At 33.2% G+C, this 22,623-nt stretch overlaps 2 protein-coding genes across 2 annotated transcripts; one reads left to right on the top strand and one right to left on the bottom strand.

The window, feature by feature from the left end:
- Positions 1–3,313: 3,313 nt before the first annotated feature.
- On the top strand, positions 3,314–7,258 carry LOC105325966 (cdc42 homolog). Its single transcript, XM_034480077.2, has 4 exons — positions 3,314–3,474; positions 4,425–4,725; positions 4,940–5,137; positions 5,916–7,258. Exons 2-4 carry the CDS (start codon positions 4,438–4,440, stop codon positions 6,003–6,005), a joined length of 576 nt encoding a protein of 191 aa, XP_034335968.1. The 5' UTR covers positions 3,314–3,474; positions 4,425–4,437; the 3' UTR covers positions 6,006–7,258.
- Positions 7,259–8,900: 1,642 nt separating this feature from the next.
- LOC105318104 (EF-hand domain-containing protein D2) lies at positions 8,901–15,979 on the bottom strand. The gene is made up of 4 exons (XM_011415037.4): positions 15,695–15,979; positions 13,942–14,089; positions 13,125–13,262; positions 8,901–10,609 (listed from the first exon to the last, which is right to left on the bottom strand). Exons 1-4 carry the CDS (start codon positions 15,853–15,855, stop codon positions 10,466–10,468), a joined length of 591 nt encoding a protein of 196 aa, XP_011413339.2. The 5' UTR covers positions 15,856–15,979; the 3' UTR covers positions 8,901–10,465.
- Between the last annotated feature and the right edge of the window lie 6,644 nt (positions 15,980–22,623).

Raw genomic sequence — 22,623 nt, 5'->3', positions numbered from 1 at the left:
TTTCAGATGGGGGTCCTGACCCGCCCTTAGATCCGCGCTTGACATTTGAGGTACAAAAAAAAAGACCTTTGAAAAATGTTATAAACGAATTACATATACCGTGTTCGAAAAAAAAGCTCGTTAATTTTGCTAGAGCTAACAAAACTCGGTGTATATAATTATATATAGATCTAGGGAGGACTGATAATAGAATAGAATATATATATATTTGGTACGGCATTGCGAATTCTTAACACTTCAGTTGGGCTGAAAACTAGCATAATACATGTATTGCAATAATTTGAATATCATTTTTGGCATTATTTTAGTATACACAATATTGTAAGCATGCATAAATTCACTATCCGGATATAGAATCATGAGCAAACTAGATCCCGCATCACGCGCAGTGCGTATCGCCTATGTACGCAAGGTCATTGAACGATGTGTAGTTGATTTATGACGGAAAACCTATTTTTTAGAGCAAATAATTAACTCACCCGTAGTTCTTTGCGATGTAATACTCCTTTCATACGACGAAATTTTGCTTATTTGTGCAAATTTACACATGAGCAAATTTGCACACATAAGTGAAAGTTAATTTGCCAAACGTTCAGACGAGAATATAGTAAGAAGTTGGACCACTTCAGGCTTGTGGATTCAGTGGCGTTGGAAGCAAATTGAATGGGGTGGGAGGGGGTGGGTATACTGATCATCAGAAATCTTGGCATGCCAAAAAAAAACCTAATTCCCGGGGAGGGAGGGGGGGGGGGGGGGGTTGGTGGAGTTGTATACCTATAACTCCAAAAAAAAAATCTAACCTATAAAAAAAAAATCAATAATCCCAAATCATTAAATTCCTAATCCGGTGGGGGGGGGGGGGGGGCGCTAGTATACCTATGACTCCAATTTTCATTATCAATATTAATATATTTCCTTTTTTTAAAGTAAATTTAGGAACAATTATGTTTTCTGCAAGAAAAGGTGGAGGGGGCTGGCCCCTCCCCGATGCTATGTGCCTGTTGTTTAGGTATAACTTTGTAAAGACACCCCCCCCCCCGGTTCCGACGCCCATTGGATTTTCACACAAAAAGCCTATTTTTCTTTACTACTTAGGTATAGAGCTAGCTTTTGTATGTTCTCGAATCGAGGAAACTAGAGGAAAAGTCCGATCCACCGATTGGTACGAGAGAACCGTACTTTCATGAAGACCGGATTATAAAAGACCGCTATGAGAATTTTTGAATGAAGATGGGAAATGACTATAGCAAATTGAAAGTGTGTGTGGGGGGGGGGGGGGGGGGGGCTAGACTAATCCTCAGAAATCTTAACAAGCAAAATAATTTAAAAAAACATCTAATTCCCTAAATCATGAACATCCTAATCCGTGAGGGAGGAGGGGGGGGGGGGGGGGGCTAGTTTACCTATGACTCCAACTTCTCAATATTTTAATCTTTTCAGGACTCCAATTTTCATTATCAATATTAATATATTTCCTTTTTTTAAAGTAAATTTAGGAACAATTATGTTTTCTGCAAGAAAAGGTGGAGGGGGCTGGCCCCTCCCCGATGCTATGTGCCTGTTGTTTAGGTATAACTTTGTAAAGACACCCCCCCCCCCGGTTCCGACGCCCATTGGATTTTCACACAAAAAGCCTATTTTTCTTTACTACTTAGGTATAGAGCTAGCTTTTGTATGTTCTCGAATCGAGGAAACTAGAGGAAAAGTCCGATCCACCGATTGGTACGAGAGAACCGTACTTTCATGAAGACCGGATTATAAAAGACCGCTATGAGAATTTTTGAATGAAGATGGGAAATGACTATAGCAAATTGAAAGTGTGGGGGGGGGGGGGGGGGGGCTAGACTAATCCTCAGAAATCTTAACAAGCAAAATAATTAAAAAAAAACACCTAATTCCCTAAATCATGAACATCCTAATCCGTGGGGGAGGAGGGGGGGGGGGGCTAGTTTACCTATGACTCCAACTTCTCAATATTTTAATCTTTTCAAGGTTAATTTAGGAGCAATTCTGTTTGATGCGACAAAAAGGGGGGGGGGCTGAACCCTCTCTGATGCTATGTGCCTAATAGATAGGTCTAACTTTGCAAAAAAAAGTGGGGAAGGGGGGGGGGGTACGCCCCCTCCCCCTAGCCCCCCCCCCCGGTTCCGATATATGCATATACATGTAATTTTTTTTTTGAACCAAATGCCCACAATTTTGAAATTTAGTATCAAAGGGTCAACCTCAAATTTCCCGCCATTGTCGCATTTTTAGCAGAAAACGGCTTGTTTTTAAGCAGTTTTTCCCCGAAAGCATTGAGCGATTGCTTGATCAAACAAAATATTTTCATCAAAGATGTATTTATCGAAGACTGGCTTATATAAATAACGTTTTTGTTTTTGTTCAATGCGTCGCTCTATATTTTCCATTAAAAAAAAGGAAAGAAAAATGTCATTATATATTTGACTGATTTTGATTGAATTACAAAAATACTTCTGACGACATATACTGTAGTGACGGCGAATGCAAATTAATCAAACAGATAAGTCAGTAAAAACTTGTGTTATATCAACTATTCTAAAACTAACATAACATTTTGATGTACCTGAATAACTTTGAAAAATTGCGAATTGTGTGGGCGAAATTTGACTCATATAATATATACCCTTTCTTAAAAGTTGGAAGATACTTTGGTCCCAGCCCCAGAGACTGGAAGACTTCAAGAGCCGTCGCTTGCATGCTAAGAAGGTGGTTATCGCCATCTACCGGTCATGCAGCGTCTTCAGCGGAAATCTTTTTGGTGTTGTGACAAAACATATGCAAAAGCATTTAGCCCTGACCACTGAGGTGCAGATTTACAACAACTGTGCAGAATTTGCATGAGCAAATCAGTTCCTACGATAAAAAATTGCACATGCTTTAGTTTTATACTATACTAAATTGCCTGAGGAAAATATACTGATTACTGAATTATGCAAATCGTGTCATATTGATCGGGTTTTAGCACATCAGTGTAGTACCAAACACCCGTGCAATTAGTGTTTGATATATATATATATATATATATATATATATATATATATATATATATATATATATATATATATATATATATACACCTTTTATTTATTGAAGGCAGAACAAAATATATATATATAAAGTTAAGAGATTGATTTTAATTATAAGAATCTGTTGTTTATATATCTTTAACAGTATTATGTATTTTCTTTGAACAAGAATACATCTTTATATATTTCTGTTTATTTCTAATATTTGGTCTATTTATAATACTCCTATATTTAGATTGGTGTATAAATTAAAGAGCCCACGACAACTGCCAATCACTAAGCTGAAATGCGTACAGGCGCACGTTTCTATATTTAGCGTGTGGAATTTAATGCGCTTGCGCGTGAGAAGTTACTTCCGTTCGTACACCCCGGAAACTGCAGGCTGAGAGAAAATCACGAAATATATTTAACCAAAGTAACGAAGGTAATCAAAACATTTCATTTTATTTTTAAGGTTCTTGTAACACATATCGTTCACTCATCTGAGACTCTCGAACCGTACTTACTTTTCTAAGAAGTTGGCCCACAATAGCAAAATGGCGGAAGTCGCCCCTGTGAATTAGCCATTCTTATTTTTGTACATATTGCCGTGTATATGATGGCATATATTGCCCTGGTACGCTTTGCTTGCCACCTTTTGATCATCAGTTTATCATTGAAAGGGGTTATTTTTGAATATATTGACTTCCACTCCACAGAATCACTGAAATTAACACTGATTAAAGCTTCAGATTAGTAAAAGGGTAAAAGAACTGGTAATTCTAGTAATATAATCTATAATTTCAATGAATCAGAGGAATATTGTCTTAATTTACCAATTCTAAACAGTTTAACTCTTTGTTTTTTATGGAAATTGTCACTTTAGATTTCATAAAATTAAAAGGGAACGTGAAAGCAAAGCTTTGAACCAAAATGGGAGTGTCAGTTTAACCTTGTTACTCATCTGCCAATTAGATAAAATGTTCCATAAATTTAATCCAGTTATAAAATTTAAGACATTAAAATGATTAATATTGTTGTTTTATTCATTGTCATATAGTATTATTTTCAGTAGTTTAAGTGGTGTAGATAATACTGTGCATGTTTATTTATTTCTTTTCAGTTGATAAATCCAAATACACATGTTATATTAATATTTCCTATTTTAATTCTGATTGCCAGTTTGGAATTGACCCTTCTACTCTTGTGTGGCAAATTGAAAAATTTTGCCCCAGTTTTAGTCAGTAGATAATTATATGATGTAAATTTCACCAAATTGTGTCATTTTGCCCTACAAATGTGCAGTAGCTCAGTTAACAATACTTACCATGTAGAGGTATTTTTAAAATGCATTGCAACATTTTGATATACCTAAACATTTTTTCTCTGTTTCAGTCTCTAGCTAACCATGCAGACAATAAAATGTGTGGTAGTAGGTGATGGAGCTGTCGGTAAAACATGTCTACTGATCTCCTACACCACAAATAAGTTCCCCTCAGAGTATGTTCCAACTGTGTTTGATAACTATGCTGTGACGGTGATGATTGGGGGAGAACCCTATACGTTAGGTCTGTTTGACACAGCAGGTCAGGAAGACTACGACAGGTTACGACCCCTTAGCTACCCACAGACTGATGTCTTTCTAGTTTGCTTCTCCGTAGTATCGCCAGCTTCTTTTGAAAACGTCCGAGAAAAGGTAATTTTTGCTAATTCTGTCAATTATGAATTCATGAAAAACATTATACACCTTATACATGTTGTATTTTGTTTTGGTATTTTGGAAGTCTTTTTGGCTCAAGGAAAGGTAAACTTCAAATATTCTGTTAAATTGAATATGTATATAAGATTAGATATGATTAGTGTTTCCTATTTAATTCATGTTGAAATTAATGTTTTTTCTTTTAATATAGTGGGTTCCCGAAATAACACACCATTGTCAGAAGACCCCTTTCTTACTAGTCGGAACACAGGTAGATTTACGGGATGATGCAACAACAATAGAAAAGTTAGCCAAGAACAAACAAAAACCTATCACATTTGAACAAGGAGAAAAACTGGCAAGAGAACTGAAGGCTGTAAAATATGTTGAATGTTCAGCATTAACACAGGTTGGTGTATTTTTCAATTTTTTCCCCTATGAAAGTGAAGAGTTTGGAAAAATCATGTAATTAAGCAATTATTGATATCATAGGCAGCTTTGCAAATTCGGTTGAATGGATTCAGAACCATGCATACTAGGGCTGGGACGATACTATACTTAGCCAATTCGGTACATACCACGATACCTGAGATGCGATACGATACATACCCTGATACATTGCAACTAAATGAAAACATGAATAAGGGTTTAAAATTCATTCAATCTGTCCATGTATTACTGCATGTCCAAAGTTGTTTTATTATATTTAAAATGAGCGTTGCACAATTTACAAAGTACTTTAGTCTCGTATACATTACTTTTTCATAAACAAGTAATCCAAACATTTTCCACACTGCAGATTCAGCTTCATAACAGTTTTGACAACTTTACAAGGTTTTCCGCCATCATTGTACTTTCATCTTAAGCGCGCGGACTAAATATAGCGGATATATGAAGCTCGGATATTTTTGAATAATAAAAAAAACGTTCGCTTAGGTATTATTGTATTAATGGTAAATGTATAGATCCAAATATCGTCAAAATAAATACCGTGATGCACCGTTAATCGTTGGATCGTCCCATCCCTAATGCATACTGTATTCTATAGAGCCACATATATTAAAAATTTTTTTTATAAATATTGATAAACTCATATGTATGTCATTACATCTATAAGTATTACACATATGAAAGAGACACAACATATTGCATTTGGGATTAAATATGTTTTTCCTTCTGTCTTGCAGAAAGGTTTAAAGAATGTATTCGATGAAGCAATTCTTGCTGCTTTGGAGCCCCCAGAACCGCCCAAGAAAAAGAAGTGTGTCTTGTTGTAATCTCCGAACTCCATTCATTTCCTGTGTCAACTTTGGATGCTTTTAGGGACTTCTGCTGATCACCTGTGAAGAAGTCGTAAAAAATTATTGGGGGAAAAATTGAAACCATTTTATATGTTTGGATATTAAAAGCATTTTCACAGATGGAAGTTTTCAGGTTCAAATAGAGAGAATTATTTTTAACATATTCTCTAGTGAATGGAAAGTTTGTTTGATGATTATGTGTGGGGAAAAGGCAAGAGTTTTCTCAGAGAAACCCCTAGCACAGTGCTATGGTCTTCTTATCCCATTAGGGTCCAATAATCTTGTGATTTATGAATGTAAATAGTTGACCAACTTTCCCCTTTTATTTATTATTTTTGGGTGCCAAAATTTGGTATTGATGATGTTGATCTGAGGAAGTCATGTATTGCTTACCCAAGATGTAAAAGCACCAGGATTGGAATATATTGTGGTATAACTATAAATTTCTATGATATAGGCCATGAATGAGTAAAAAAAACTTAAATAATAATTATCCATTGCAAAACAAGGTCTTGATAAAAATTAGAGATTCCAATTTGTGACAAGTATTTTTTGTTATACTTTTTAATTTGTAAGAATTCATTAAAGTTATACAAATTTCCACAAAGATATACGGTAAATGTTATTGGAGGACACTAATACTGAATTCACTGGGAAGTATAATCTAAATTATTTTTAAAAAGTCTTTGCTTCATTGTATGTTATTAATTCATGATACTGTTTTAAAAAAAAAAGATGTATTGTAAATGTAGATAATTGTACAGGCTTTATGATTAAGACTAGGACTTTATAGTTTTAATTGTGTCGTATAAATGGACTCTTTTTGTTTTATCTATTATTTAGGAAGTCTAAGGATGTGTGCATGTGTGTGTGTGAGTGTGCTATAATCAGCTTTACAGGACACAGTCAGTGGTTACAAAGGATTTTCTATATAATACTTCATCTTTCTCCCATTCTTTTATTTTTCAGTTGTTTTTTATGACATTTGTTCAGTTTTCTGGTGAATATCTGATATTTTGGTTTCTGTCAATTTTGATATGCAATGATAGACAGTTGCGGACTTTCTGTTTGTCTATGTAACCACTGCTTGTGGTGACTTGAAGTTGTGACGATGTGACCTTTGGTTTATTTACTTATTGTATTATGTACCTGCATGTCTTTTGTCATGTATCTTGTCTAAACAACACCATTTTTATTTTCACTATACTGAAATAAATATAAAGAGTCAGTACTGGCAGTTTTGTTTATTTTTGTATGCATCACAAAATTTGTGTATCGTTTACTTTAGGTAGAGGATAGAATACTGCAATATATTGGTTATGTCAATATTTTAACTCCCCAAAACCCACATGACAGCATTTTGCGAAAACTTTTTATCTAAAAGTTTGAAAAGTGAGAGATGATGGGTGAATTCTTGCTGTCTTGTGTGTTATTTAGTGTTGTTATTTAGAATTTTTAGCCAAATCTATTGAAAAGAACACCGGGTGTTACAACACATCAAATTTTTATTTAAGTCTTTACCATCTTGAATTTTTTAAATTAAATTTTTTGTTTTTTAAAGTAGTTTCTTCGTGATGCAAGCAGAATTTAAAAAAAAGAAAAAGAAAGAATGCTTTTCCATTCATAATTAGTCAGAAAACTATTGATTTTATAATCTTTTATATATCTTGACCCTATTATGAAAGTGAACAATAATTGTATATCCATCAAGTCTTGCATCTTGATAGAAATCAGCTTGATTATTATTGTTTCAGGAAACAGTGTAGGAGTGATAAGGAAGGACTTTGAATATTTATATTATACAAGGATGTTAATGAAAATGCTGAAGAAAGTCGCAGCCATTTTAAATTCAGTCTAATTAAAATCATCCCCCTTCTCATTCCACTCACCAGGGACCCAGACCAATTTAGGAGAAGGGGAGGTTTTAATTAGACTGTTTTATATTTTAATCCTCAGTTATGTTTCTAAATCAATGATAAGAAGACCCAGCAATCCAGCAACTGGAGTCTGTCATCAATGGTGTTTAATAAAGTTTGTAATAATTCTACGAATTTGAGTAAAGATGGTTGCAAACCTTGCATTGAAAAATATTAAATTCAAGTTCCAGGAATTGTTCTATGGGCGAGAAAGTCATTCTACAATTATTAGTAACAACCAGAGATATACCAATCTGTATATATATACATATAAACTATTTACCAGTACATAACTTTTATTGGATATGTCAGGAAGAGGGAAAATAAACATCACAGGGCAAGTGTATAGGATATGGCGAGGCTTTCACAATGCACAAAAGAAAATCACTTTCCACAGTGATTGTTGTTTTAACATGCAATGAAGAGTTTGTCAAATATCATCTGGTTTCAAACATGAATAATGTATATATTGTTTGTACTAAGGAGTGACAGGATATTGTTTGATGAAAATTGGGTATATTTGGTGAGTTGAGGCCATTTTTGATTATCCCCTCTACTTTATGTAACAGTTCCAGTGCATTTGATCTGTAAACTTGGTACTGCCATTAAATTTTATTTAAAGATTCACATTAAAGAGAGCCCCTCCCTGTAAATTAAAAAACCTATTTAAACAGTGCAGGAAGAAAGATAACTCTCTAATTTTTTTGTTACTCCATAATTACTTTTGATTTTTCTCCCTTCAGTAAATGCATTTTTTTGTAATTGTACTACAAGTTTTGCTTCCTTTTCCACATCTTCCCAAGTCAAGAGATTTGATCCGCTCCGTTGACCTGATGCAGACTTTCACTTATCAAATGCAATCTTATAATAAATGCATGTACCAGTACATATATTAAAGATAGAAAAGGAAAAGAACAAGATTTTTATGTTCATATAAAATAAATTAAAACCCATCACATGATATGAATATTTATTTTTGTACAATAAAAACATATAAAAAAGAAGCGATTGCAACTAGAGTTACAAACATATAAAAACATTACTTCTACCTGTGTACACTAACACAAGACACATATATCCAAGTATTACATAAACATCTGAAACCACACAAAAAGATTAGTACTTGATAAAAGGGTGGGGAATATACAATAAATCATACAAAAAAATTAAGCCAAGCACCATATCAACAATAATAAGGGGTTATTTTACACGAGAGAAATTCAACTGTAATGGATTTTTAAGACTATTAATTAATACTGGTGAACACAAGTTGGATAATAATGGAATTTACAATAAAATTATGCACCTCACCCTGTTCAAGTGTAAATTGCATTTGACATTTTGCAACATTAAAACCCTTTTCTGAGGATAATGTGATGTCTAATCCAACAAAAGATTTGCAATATCAAAGGTCATTGCACTGTTTTTTTTTACTGGTTATACATGTACTACTAATTTTGTTTTTAAATGCAAAAGTCTTGCATTGGAAACCAATTTCTATACAGTTAAACATGGTCCCAAACTTACATTAACCGTTTGAGTAAGAAAATGATTCTGAAATATATATGACCAAGTTATTAACTTTCAGATACAGAGAGTGCAGTGATTGGTTTGTAAATCATACTTATGAATGCACTTGTGAGATTTTAATTTTTTCTACTTACACGTATATATTGCAGTACCGTTAGTTATGGTTGCACAATTTCATACTGATCTTCAGGTACAAATACTAAACATCATTTACAAGGCGAGTGAAAAAATAAACCTCTGCCATAAAAAAATCAAATAACACAGATAGGTTTTGTTCAAATTAAAAACTAAATCAGATCTTGTGCAAAGTATACAATGTTAGTACGAGCATTAAAATGGAAAAAAAATATATAATAAAAAAAATTATTTCAAGGACTAGGAATAACTCAAAATCAGAAAACAAATTCAGATCATTAACAAGATTGCACTCCAATACCAAACAAAAGAAAAGACAAAGAAAAAAGGAAGAAAAAAAAACAATCTTGCACTATCAACTACACATAGAATATTTATAAACATTAACTTTTAACAAAAAATAACAATTTATTGCAAATTTACCCCAAAACAAAAAATATGTTGTTGCTAACAGGTTCCTGAGGTGACAATTTTAAACTTAAGGTACTAATCTACATTCTCTACATTCAAATTATAGAAAAGTTTCAATATCAAGCGGAAGACAAGTGCAAATGAAAAAAATTTCAACTTCAATGTTAAAAGACCACAAAATCCCCCTAACAATAATAAAGTCCAACAATACCGGCAAACAAAAATACAATGTACATATTTCAATTTAAATGCTAAAATCAGTTCTTGATTTTGTTAAACAGCAAAACTTTTGTTTCACAAATTTAATGAAAAAAAAATGGTGCTTAAAAATTCCAATCTGATAGTATAATGCTTCATTTCACGTTAACCATTACATAAAAACTGCTTTCATGCATCCATTGCTTAAACCTATGCACATGTATGCTCACTTTAAAATCCTCCTCTTTAACTAGCTGCCTGTTTGAAAAAGTTAGCCTTCTCCTTGAATGCCTTTTGTCTCTCTTTCTTCTCCTCTAGTTCTTTCCTCTTTTCTTCTTGTTCATTCTTAATTTCCTCCTCAAACTTTTTGCTGGCAGATTGCTGCTCAATCTAGGGAAGTCAAAATGTCAAAGAGTTTAATTTCAACAAAAATGTACTCTTGAAAAACAACCGTAAAACCAGATGAAAGTTCAGTATATAATCATAGTACATGTTCTTATATTGTTGCAAATGCATACAAAAGCAACACAAAATTTACATTTTGCATTTGTATTTTACATTTCAGCTTTACCTATTTTTCCTAGCTTCAAAAATCATTATTTTTCTCACTATTAACTATGTTATAGATGTAATCCAGACATATTGCCTCTGCATGAGTTTGAACCCAGGGCCTCTAACATGTAAATCCAGCACTCTACTGAACTAAAGAATTATAACTCAGTAGCCACAGCTAGTAGGAATGCTATATACATGTACCTGACCCTATATACCACATTGTCCCCTTCTAGGAAGGAGTAGTCCTTGACTCTTCCAGAATGCCAACACCTGTGAGGCAAAGTACTGGAGACAATCTCTTTCACCTTCCAGAGAATACCCAGGCCCCAATGTCAGGCTCATATATTGCCTCTACTGGGATTTGAACCTGGTTCCTCTTGCGTGCACATCCATCCCTCTACCGATCGACTCTACCCCCAGAGCTAGTAGAAATGTCATATACCTGACTTTACCACAAAGATATTCCAACAGAAGGAAATTTTCTCTACTTTATTGACTAAGACAGTCAAGAATACCATATAATGGGTAAGTTCTGCGGTTGTTTATTTTCTGCGGTATTTTGTGGGTATGAAAAATCGGCAGAAATTAAAATCCTAAACTATTCTTAAAGAATTTACTAAATTATTCACAAATTGCGATAATCACTGTATCTACTGGTCTCAGCAGGGTCGTATTCTGAATGAATGAATGAAGTATTTTAATTACCCCTAATTTACTCGTAACATCATCTCTGGGTGGAACAGTTCCTAAAATCCCCACTTACTATATATGTTACCAGGGACGTCTTTTCTAGTATATATACAATCATGTATCTTAAAAATACACACTCAAAAAATGATATATTAAAAAAATTCAGGTAAATAAATAAACGTGTTCGATCTGCACATATGGATAATGTAGATAATGTATTTCAATTGCTTGACATATGAAATTCATTTTTTCTTTACCAAACTTTGTTAGATAAACATTGACCACACAACAATTACAGCATCTAAAGTGTCAACAGGTGGTGAATTATGTAATGGGAAATTATCACCGAGAACAACACCCTCATTACACATGGTATTAGCGGTAATACCCCCAGCAGAGTCCCAAACACGCATAATAGAGGTAGTTAAAGTTTGATACAATGTTCATGTTTTAATACGTTGTATCTTTATTTTTGCGGTCTAATATAATCGCAGAAATTGGAAAGACAGAATATATTTTGATACTTTTGAGGGTCTAAACCGCAAATATTTTGAGGCGCAGAAAATGCCCAGTATACGGTAGTGTTAAACTAGTAATAGATTTAGCAAAATGCCCTTGACTGCAAATCATATTGAAAGAAATTGAATGTGACTTTAAATACAGGCATAAGACTTCACCATTGCAGATGCTAAACTGCCTTTTTTGATATATTTCGTATTACATTTGGTAATTTAGTTAAGTCAAGTTTGTACATAAATTTTTTTATTTATAATCACAAATGTTAGAAACTTCCCCCATTGGATAATACATTATAATACATGTAATTTGATCAAATCAACTCCTTGATCTAATTAACTTCTCTGTCGCATCAAAGTCTGGTCTTTTTCTGCCTTAAATTCAACAAAAATTTCAGAAAATTAAACTTGTTCACAAAATCTTTGTTCTTTTCATGGAAGATAGATCTTAGGTCAAGATGAGGTCAACAGCGTGAGTTGAACAGCCTTTGGACCCTACCCTTCCTGTGTACTGTGTCACTGGAAATATGAATCAAGGAAGTAAACTTTTCTAAATCCTATTGTTTACTGAACTCCCTGTATCAGCTGTACTTATCTGATTATGACATTTTCATAATCAACCCAATTTATACTTATACAGTTTTGAAATAAGCTCTTGAGGACAAGTGTAAAGAATATTTAATGATATTTGTGATGTTTACATGTATTTTTTTTTTCAATGTAAAATAATATTTTATATCTCTAGCAAGTCATTATCATTTTTGATTGGCCTTAGTAAAGATATGAACCTTTAAAACAAGACATTCTCTTCTCCCTAAAAAGACCCCCCCCCCCCCCAAAAAAAAAATAAAACCACCCAAAAAAGTAAAAATGCACATGAATCCCCTAAAAAAACTCAACAAAGCCTTGTTGAAGTGGTATAGATCTCCACATGAGAGGCCCCTCTTATTTAATTTACCACTGAAAATAATTCACATATTGAACATATTTTTAGATGCGGCTCTGTAACCTTAACAGTGCTGCATGATAATGAAGACTATTACCGATAAAGTTAAGTCTGGCACACAAACGTGGATAAAGTTTAATCCCTTTATGCTATACAAAGCGAACAACAGGAAGTGACTCTAATTGTCTTTATAACTCACTTTAGCTTGAAAGAAGTTCTTGGCTCCTTTGACACCCTCTTTCTCCACATCGATTTCCGTCATGTTTTCAAACAGGTCCATCAGACCACTTCCTGCCTCTAATTCGCCGGCATTGGCTTTACGGAAAATCAACAGGAACTGAAAAAAAAAAGAATAATGATATTTAATTTATGTTACATCATATGTTTCAAACATTTATTTTTGAATTGGCAATATAGCATGTCAGTCAGCCATACAGATAATAGGATAATCAGAAAACCTGTATTGGATATTTAGATTACAAAAACTTTGATCATTTCTTTGCGGTAATAATGGAACATCACCAGAATCACCGTCTAGAATGTTCTATTTTGATCACTCATATTTACACTTTGGATAATTGCAGCATAAAATTTGTGCAAATGAATAAAGTGCAACTTGATTTAAAGCCACTCCAGCAGGCGACAGGTTCAGTGATACTTAAGACTTGGTGACACATTTATATGTAAGGAGCTTGGAAACATTAACCAAATTGTTGAACAAATATTGTAATTTAATTAACAGCTAATAATTAAATAGCAGCGTGTAAATCTGATTTACTATATGAAGATATAAACCAAGCCAGACTTTTCTTAAAAAAAAAAAAGAAAGAATTTGTAACCTTATAAAGTGAAATCAGATGGGGGGTTGAACTATTGAAATTATTTTAAAAAGTCTAAATATTTACATGTCTTGCCACTTGCATAACACAATGAAAATTCGTGTAAAGATGTAATACTACATGTATTCATTTTCTCTACACAGGTAATGCAAACATTGGTCATGGTTGGTAACTTACTTCCCTGAAGTTGATTTTATCGTCATGGTCTTCGTCAACTTCCTTGATCATAGCCTTTAGAGACAGGTGTGTCTGTGGGGCTCCAATTTTCTCCATCATTAGCTTCAGCTCGTTAAAGTCAATGAACTTATCCTTTGTAACATCATACCTACAATTTTAAAACACAATTTGTTTATTGTTCTAAGAAATGAAATCATTTTTCAGGTACTCAATATTTTAAAAGAGGTCAAGTTTAGAAAATATAGTTTCCTTATATATCAATTTATTACCGGTACTGTATAAAACTACAATACCTGAACATACAAACACATTTCAAGTTTTCTTATGGTTATATTCATTGAAAAACTTTATTTAAGACAGGCATTGGGTAAAAACTCATTTTCATTACCAAAAAATCCAATATTGTTATACTCTGTCCCGAGATTTTGCTTCCACCACTTTTCGCTTGATATTTTGATAATAATAAATACCTTTGTGCTCAAACTACGCTCATCCACTAATATGAAAAATGTCCAGATTATCTATTTTGAAATGCCCCCTCTACCGCTTCAGGTTTCAATACACATCCCAAAATAGAATGTTTACGGGGATTTTGCATCGCACCAGCCATTAATAAGCCCAGATCATAGATGATAACGTTGAAAAATTACACGAGGTGTCCCAAGTACTTCCGAAAGGAGAAAAGATGTAAACATTTCCCATTATAAATCTCTGTAAGAATTTTGTTTTTGTTTCTGTAAACTTTTATGAGAGAAAAGGGATAATTTGTTAATGGAGATATCTTGGATATATTCCCTTCCAACTATTTCAACAGTACTTCTTTCACAGGTATGTGTATTTTTATAAAAAATCATCAAAAAGTGATGGAAGCAATCACTTGGGACAGACTATAGTTGAGCTGTTTCTAATAATATCTTACATGTTGTCCCAACAGAGATAGCCAACTTTTAAGTTATAAAAGGCTTTGTAGTCCCTCTCTCAAGGCAAGTCACGGTTTCACATCTAAAGGGGGGCTAAGATAGGGTCAAAATAAGCATTAAACTGATTTATGACTTTGGGGGGATTAAATTGTCAACCATTAGGGAGACACCTGTTTCTTTCATGAAAATAAATTGTTTTTCTTTCATCACAAGGCTTGGAGCAGGCTCTCCCAGAAATCAGGTTTTAAGCATGTCAAGTTTTTCAATTATATTGCAATTGGGAAAAAACTGATTATGTTGTCTGAAAGTTTATGCATCTCTCTGGGGAAAACAAACTTAATTATAATATTAGATGTATTTCAGCATTGTCAATGACTAAAGAGCCAAAAAAATAAAGTGCAATTGTAAAAAATAACATTGCATAAAACGGAAATATATTTTTATACTATTTCCTAGCTCTTCCTATTTTCTAATCAGACACTATCTATATTAAAAATGAAAATAACCTCTTTATTTTTAGTTTAATTATGATGATGAATGATGTTGATAAAGAGATTAAACTTTTAAAAAAAAGAAGAGAGAGAATATTTTTAATAAATCATAGAAGAATTGTTAATATGGCTTTTGGTCAAACAATGTATATTGGCATACTTTATGTCAGTGTACACATGTTTAACTTCAGATTATATGGAAGTGTAGCATGTGTAGTGTGATCAGGAAATCCTGTCATCAACTCCAGCAGGCTTTGACCTCAGACCCCATAAAACACAAAAAAGATTAAATTGAAAAACAAAAAAAAAACATGACAGATGTTTTACATTTCAATTACTCACTTGTTAAAGGTCTTCTGGAAATCCTGGATTTGTTTACGAGAAAACTCTTTGAATTCTGTGTAGGGGTTCCACACATTCATAGACGGCAATTCAGAGGCTTCACCCCCTTCGTTGATTTCATTTCGTCTGTTTAATTTTTTGGAGAGTTCGTCAGTTGCCATCGTTGATGCGAAGTGAACAGAGTGTTAAATTGGTGCAATAAATTAGTTTAGGAAAATATCCCCCGATCTTCCCTAGCACTAGCAGAACACGAGTTTCACTTCCTCAAAATAAAACACACTGCTTCCGGGTCACGTGGTGGTAGGCGGATCATGTATTTTGCGAAGTCAGCACATATATACATGTAACGTAAGTCTATCATTCCAGATGAAAACAAAAGGGGGGGGGGGCATCTTTACACAGGTATATCAATGACTGCAGTGTAATTAAAGCAAGTGTGGAAATATGTGTGAGAGAGAGAGAGAGAGAGAGAGAGAGAGAGAGAGAGAGAGAGAGAGAGAGAGAGAGAGAGAGAGAGTCCAGATGAAAACATGAGTAGAGGGGAGAACAATTATAAACGGATACTTTCACCGGTTTAGAATTAATTTAAATGGCAAAACATATTTTTAAAAGAAAAATTATAAAAGCCCCAATTACGGGATTCGAACTCATGACTTACATTTGAAGTTAACACACTAACCATTGCACTACCGGTTCGGTAACAGTGTAAATAGGAAAGAAATCGTTTTGTTTTGTTTTGTTTTTTTTTATAAAATTTAACTTGATTTTATTGTTTATTTCGATAGGAAGTACATCATAATATGGAGGTGTCCAATACCAATTTAACCTTTTATTCATCAAAAAACGAGATTTTTAGAACACTTCCTGTAGGTAAAGTTCAACAAACAATTATCTCGTCAATATCTTTTTAAACATCAGAGTGCACATACATTATGAAAATTTACCAATTTTTGATCGAGCATTTTGGGTTTGTTAACGATGATTTGCATAATTTCTAGCCTTAATTAACAAGTCTTTTAAAAGCTGATTTGCATAATTTCTAGCATTATATAACAAGTTTCCAGTTATAAAAAAATGCGCGACTGTGCCAAAAGATCACATTAGAAAATAAATATTCAGACAAATTCCGAGAAGCTGTAATAGTAATGAAATTTTTTGGTATTTTTTTTTATATCCCTTTGAAGTTTCAATGATAGTTTATCAAAATTTTGACATGTTAAATGAAGATCTAAATGATAGGATATAAAAAAAAAAGAGTTGGGAAAATTTATCTACAAAATAGATGGTACAGGTGTAATACAACTTGTACAAGCAATTGCCGTCCCCAGAAACTTGATGTGGTCTCTCAAAAGGGGCATGGTCAAGACTTTGGTCAAATTCTTTTTTTAATTTTTAATTTTTTTTACAATGCTTTAGAAATGCATTTCTAATGGTCAAATAAAATTTGAGAGTCATTCGTAGAGTTATAAGCAAGATACAGGGCTCACAATTCTTTGCCATGTAAACAAGGCTTGTGCCCTGTTTTTGTTTACATAGGTTACATATACCAGTAAAAATCTTTTTCCAGCTTATTTGTCTATCTTTTTTTTTTATTTTAAGCATAGATAAACAGTTCCTAACGTTTAACACATATGCTTTAGGTTTATTTTTAGAAATTTTTACTTAAATGTTCAAATTGCAAACAAACGATTTGTTTACATAGCAAAGAATTTCAAGCTCTGTAACTTGCCTAAAAGTCATTAAATGACACTAAAATTAAAAATGCCTTTCTAAAGCTTTGTTAATATTAAAATTGGAAAAATAATTTTTGACCAAAATCGTGACCATGCCCCTTTAAATGGTGCCCTACATCATTCGGCACTAGTGCAGATGTAATTTCATATTCAGAGTTGTTTCTCCAAAACTATTGGGCCAGAAAAGCTCAAATTTGTGTGGAAGCATCCTCAGGTAGTGTAGATCCAAGTTTGTTTAAATTATGCCCCTCCCCCCCCCCGGGGGATTGGGTGGGGCCACAATGGAGGGGACCAAGTTTTACATGGGAATATTTAGCGAAAATCTCAAAAAATCTTCTTGAAGATAGTTGGCATTGCCGAATTTAAAAAAAAATCGTAATGCTGCCACGCACCTTCAAAGTCCGTATGGAAAACAAAAGAAAGCATTTTATTGTTTATATTTACATCTGCCTCTGAATCATTTAGAGTTATCAGAATTACGCAAATCATTAATTTTGTCGATCATAACTTAACACAGAAGGACCAGCTAATTTCTGCATATATAAAGGTAAATAGTACATGTATCTGCAGTCATTTGGTGCTAGGTCTGTCCGTGGGGTCAGTCCGTTTCAGTCAGCAAAAGTCGTGCTTTTAATGTAGCTTTAGTTTGATCGATCAAAAAATAATCCATGCAAAGGCAACACAAAAAATGCAAAGAAGATATTATACAAAATATACTTATCTATTATAGCCACTTAAATTATAGCCTACATTTAGTAAGCCAAACAATACACTTAAAAGATTTTGTTAAATGTAAAACGAATGCGTGTTGTCCTTTACAAAAATTTAGATTATTGATAATCAAAATTTGTATTTGACAAGTCATGTTGTATATTTTATTTGATAAAATGAAATATATCAGAAAGGACAGTGTACTTATACGCGAACGTCGTTTCACTCGATCGCGTAAATTTCTGGCTTGTCAGTTTAAAACTATTAATGTATGATGAACAATCGATTTTCTTAAGAAATAATGGAAAAAAAAACTATAGTGGATAATAATAAAAAACTTTCCACATGTTTTCTCAAAGAAAAAACCCACCGAATGCTGAAGAAGTATACTTTACTTCAATAGAATATCAATAGAGATTTGCTTAATACAACGCTTCAATGATGCATTTTTTATAGGCAACCAAAATTTGAGTGTCATTTGTTGAACTACAAGCGAGTTACATGGCTTACAATTTTTTGCTATGTAAACACGGCTTTTGTTTACATTGTGAAAGTTGAAGTAAAAATTCCAATTTAAAACCTTAAATGAATGTGTAAAACACTAGAAACTGTTTATTTATGCTTAAAATGAATATGAAGATAGACAAATCAGCTTGAAAAAGATTTTTTATTGGTATATGTATATTGGACCCAGTGAACAAAAACAGGACACGAGCTTTATTTACATGACAAAGAATAGTAAACTCTGTATCTTTCTGAAAACTTAACGACTGCATGGCTCTCAAATATCTAATAATATCTAATATCTCAAATATAAAATAATCTCATAACGTTAAAATGCACCAAATTTTGCTATACATTTGGAGTATTATAAATGAAGATTGGTATTATGGATTTATTAAAAAAGAATAAGAAAAATACCCTCGAGGATAGCATTTGTTCTATATATGAAATTTCAACGGCGTACGATTTTTACTTTTTCTTTTATGTTATTTCTTATAATGTACTCCTACAAAGCTTCATTTAATCATAACGTCAGAAAAACACAATGGCAACAGTCCCGTACCGTACAACGCAAAAATCGTTTAAAAATAAAATTGTCCTTATAAAATCTAAATATATTTATATGTATTTTGTTTACTGTGTTCATTTTTATAAATGATATCGAAAAAAAAATCATAAGAAGTATAAATGCACTGTATTATACTAGAATGCGCAAAAACACGCGCAATGAAAACTAAAGTCGGCCTCTTTAAGATTAAAAAAAAATAACGTGTTCCAGAGACGGGGGGGGGGGGGTGTTCCAACTCCCGGAACCCCCCTTCTGGATCCGTCAATGTTTTGTAAAAACAACGCTACGTTAATATGGCTGCGACTTAGGTCGACCATCCGATTTATCTTTAATTGGTCCAGTTTTGGAGAAGATGATAAAATTAAGTTTACTAAAACAGCTACGACTCCAATGACAGACAATAGACAAGTTGTGATCATTAAACTCACACGAGTTTTCGGTTTAGGAGAGCTAAAATGTAAAATATATACAGCGTATTAGGAAATTGAAGTAGGTTTCATATGAAATGCTATATACATCGTGTAATCGGAAACCCACTACCAGTTTTGTGTGTTTACACTGACCGTACGTTGGCCATCTTGCTGATTTTTTTCTCGTTTTCATGAATATTTATTCTCAATCCATCATTAAGAGAGCAAAACTCATTTCTAATAAAAATTTGAGGTACAAAAATTTTCTTTCAAAAAGTGTGAAGCCAAGGAGCCACACAAAAGTGTGAAGGGACAAGACAAATAAGGCACGAATTATTCATTAGAACGAGAACAATTCAACGAGTTGGCCCACAGTCAGTTAACATACATGTATGCAAAACTAAGGGCGCTTTCCTATAACGTTGCCTTGCCGGTGTAATGAAGAATAATGACCCCCGTAGAATAATGACCGGGGGTCATTTTTCTACGTAGAATAATGACCCCCCTAGCTGAAGAATAATTGGATTTTTCTGAAGAAAAAAGACCCAGGGGTTATTTTTCTTCATGTTAAACATGAAGAAAAATGACCCCCATAAAAAAATGACCCCCCCCCCCCCGTAAACATGAATAGAAATTGGTTACCCCGTATCCAAGAAATGACTTTGAAATTAGTTAATTTTTCACTCTGTTTAACTGATTTTGAAGTTATAAACACCGAACTTGTAAATAAATCGCTGTATATAGTTTTTCATATTCGAAGCAAGCACACGCAAAACACTCTAACGTTATTGTTAACAGTTACGTTACTTTTCTCGTCGACATACGGCGGGAAATGACGCAAATAAAGAAAAATTCATACACAATGAGGATATTGTGTGATAAGTAACGAACAATAATCATTAAAGAATAATTGTTGTAATGATATAATAATGATAATAATGAAGCAATATTCATTGGTGAATGAATTGTCAATCGAAGAATGATACATGTATATATTTTTATGGAAAAAGACTAAGGGGCAGGTAACGTAGGAATATGAATACTTCTTATTTACATTTCTTGGGGAAAGTGATTTTTTAAAAAATCATTCTGCGTTAGTTTTGTTTTCTTCTACGTAATACATGAACATCAATATTCTAAACATTTGTTGTAATGTTGTTTTGTGATCGTGAATAGACTTTATTCTTTTGGAGCAAATTTGTGAAGAGCACCTGACTATAGTAAATCTAAATAGATAATAAACACTGATCGATTATAATAAGAAAAGATTGTTTCTAAAAGCGTTGATAAGAGGTTAGGACCCATGTTAGGGGTTTATATCCCGCTTGATTTTGATCACACGATCTTCATTGTATCCAAAGTTACCAATGCTCATACGAACTATTGAAGCATTAATCATCTTGATATCAACTAAACTAAAGTATGCCGAGGATAAAGTAAAATATATTTTCTGTACGAGTACTCTCAGTACTTTGACGATTTTCCTTATTGGCCGTTAACCTCTACTGGCGTAATGGCTGCTGTCAGTGCCTACAAATTTCAGCTTGGTTATAATGCCTAACAGTGGAGTAAACTTTTCAAAATTTTGGTTTCATCATTAATTCTGGGTGATGAACTTGTATACCCAGCAGTTTGTACTGTGGAAATCCTCAATGCAAGTATAATTCATGAACAATATGAAAATATAGAAGATGCGACGGCGAAGCGCGAAGATGCGAAGACGAAAGTGCTAAGTTGCGAAGGCGAAGAAGTGATACTACTATTGCTTCTTCGCCTTTGCAACTTCGCACTCTCGCCTTCGAAACTTTGCGCTTTCGCCTTTTTAGCTCACCGAGACGAAGTCAATGGGAGCATATGCTATACCCCCGGCGTCGGCGTCCGGAGCTGGTTAAAGTTTTAGTTGCAGCTCCTGTTTCTAAGCTATTACTTGTCCTTTCTTCACCAAAATTACATGCATGATGCATCTGGACCTACTGAATCTGGTTCCTATAACTTTCAGATGCTGGAGGAGGTTTAGGTTTTGGGAGCAGGTTAAAGTTTTTTTGTTGTATGTGCCCTTTAATAGCAATATCTAAGTTACTGCTGGTCCGTACTTCACCAAACTTGCATGGATGGTGTGTCTTATGATACTGATGCACCTGACAGGCTTGAATGCTGAATCAGAGCCATAGGTTTATGATTCTTGATGAGGTTAATTTTTTGGAACAGGTCACATGTTTTATAGATGATAGCTTGCATAGTTGATTTAACTATAGTATAAATGAAACGTAGAGGTTTCTTTAGATGCAGAGCCTGATCTCCGCTAAAAAGGATGCTAGCGAAATCTCCTACCTCACTCAAACCTGCTTGATAGATAGATGTTGTTGTTGTTAAATGATGTAACATGATTCCTATGATATAGTATTGTATGATTTGAAACACTTTTGTTTAATAGGATGCAATATTAATACCACATGTTATATTGTAAAACGTTATATGATACGATAAAATATTGTATCAATTTTTTTTTTATATTTTATGATATGATATTGTATCGTGATATTGTTATGTATAGTATTAATTTTTATGATACAATATTATAAAAAAGCGTATCATACGATATTGTATGATATGATATTGGTTTATATGATATATTATCATATCACACGAAATTGTATTTTATGATATTTTAATATATTTTATTGTATCATATGATACAATGTGTATAATATCATTGCATTATATAATATTTTACTTTATCCCATGATATTGTATCATTTGATATGAAACAATGTTCTATCAAATTATATTGTATTATATAATACAATATCATATTATGTATCAAATATGATACAGTATCATACAATACAATATCATACTATAATATTTATATTCACTTTCTTTCCCTCAATTAAATTGCATTGGTTAATTTGAGTGATATTTACGCACAGCACAGAAGACCCAATCACCAAATTTGGTGCGTATGAATACATTTAGTATTCCTTTAGTTTTTCTCGAAGAACA

This window comes from Magallana gigas, chromosome 3, assembly GCF_963853765.1.
Source record: "Magallana gigas chromosome 3, xbMagGiga1.1, whole genome shotgun sequence".
Lineage (NCBI taxonomy): Eukaryota > Metazoa > Mollusca > Bivalvia > Ostreida > Ostreidae > Magallana > Magallana gigas.
This window is presented reverse-complemented; position numbering and strand designations above follow the sequence as displayed.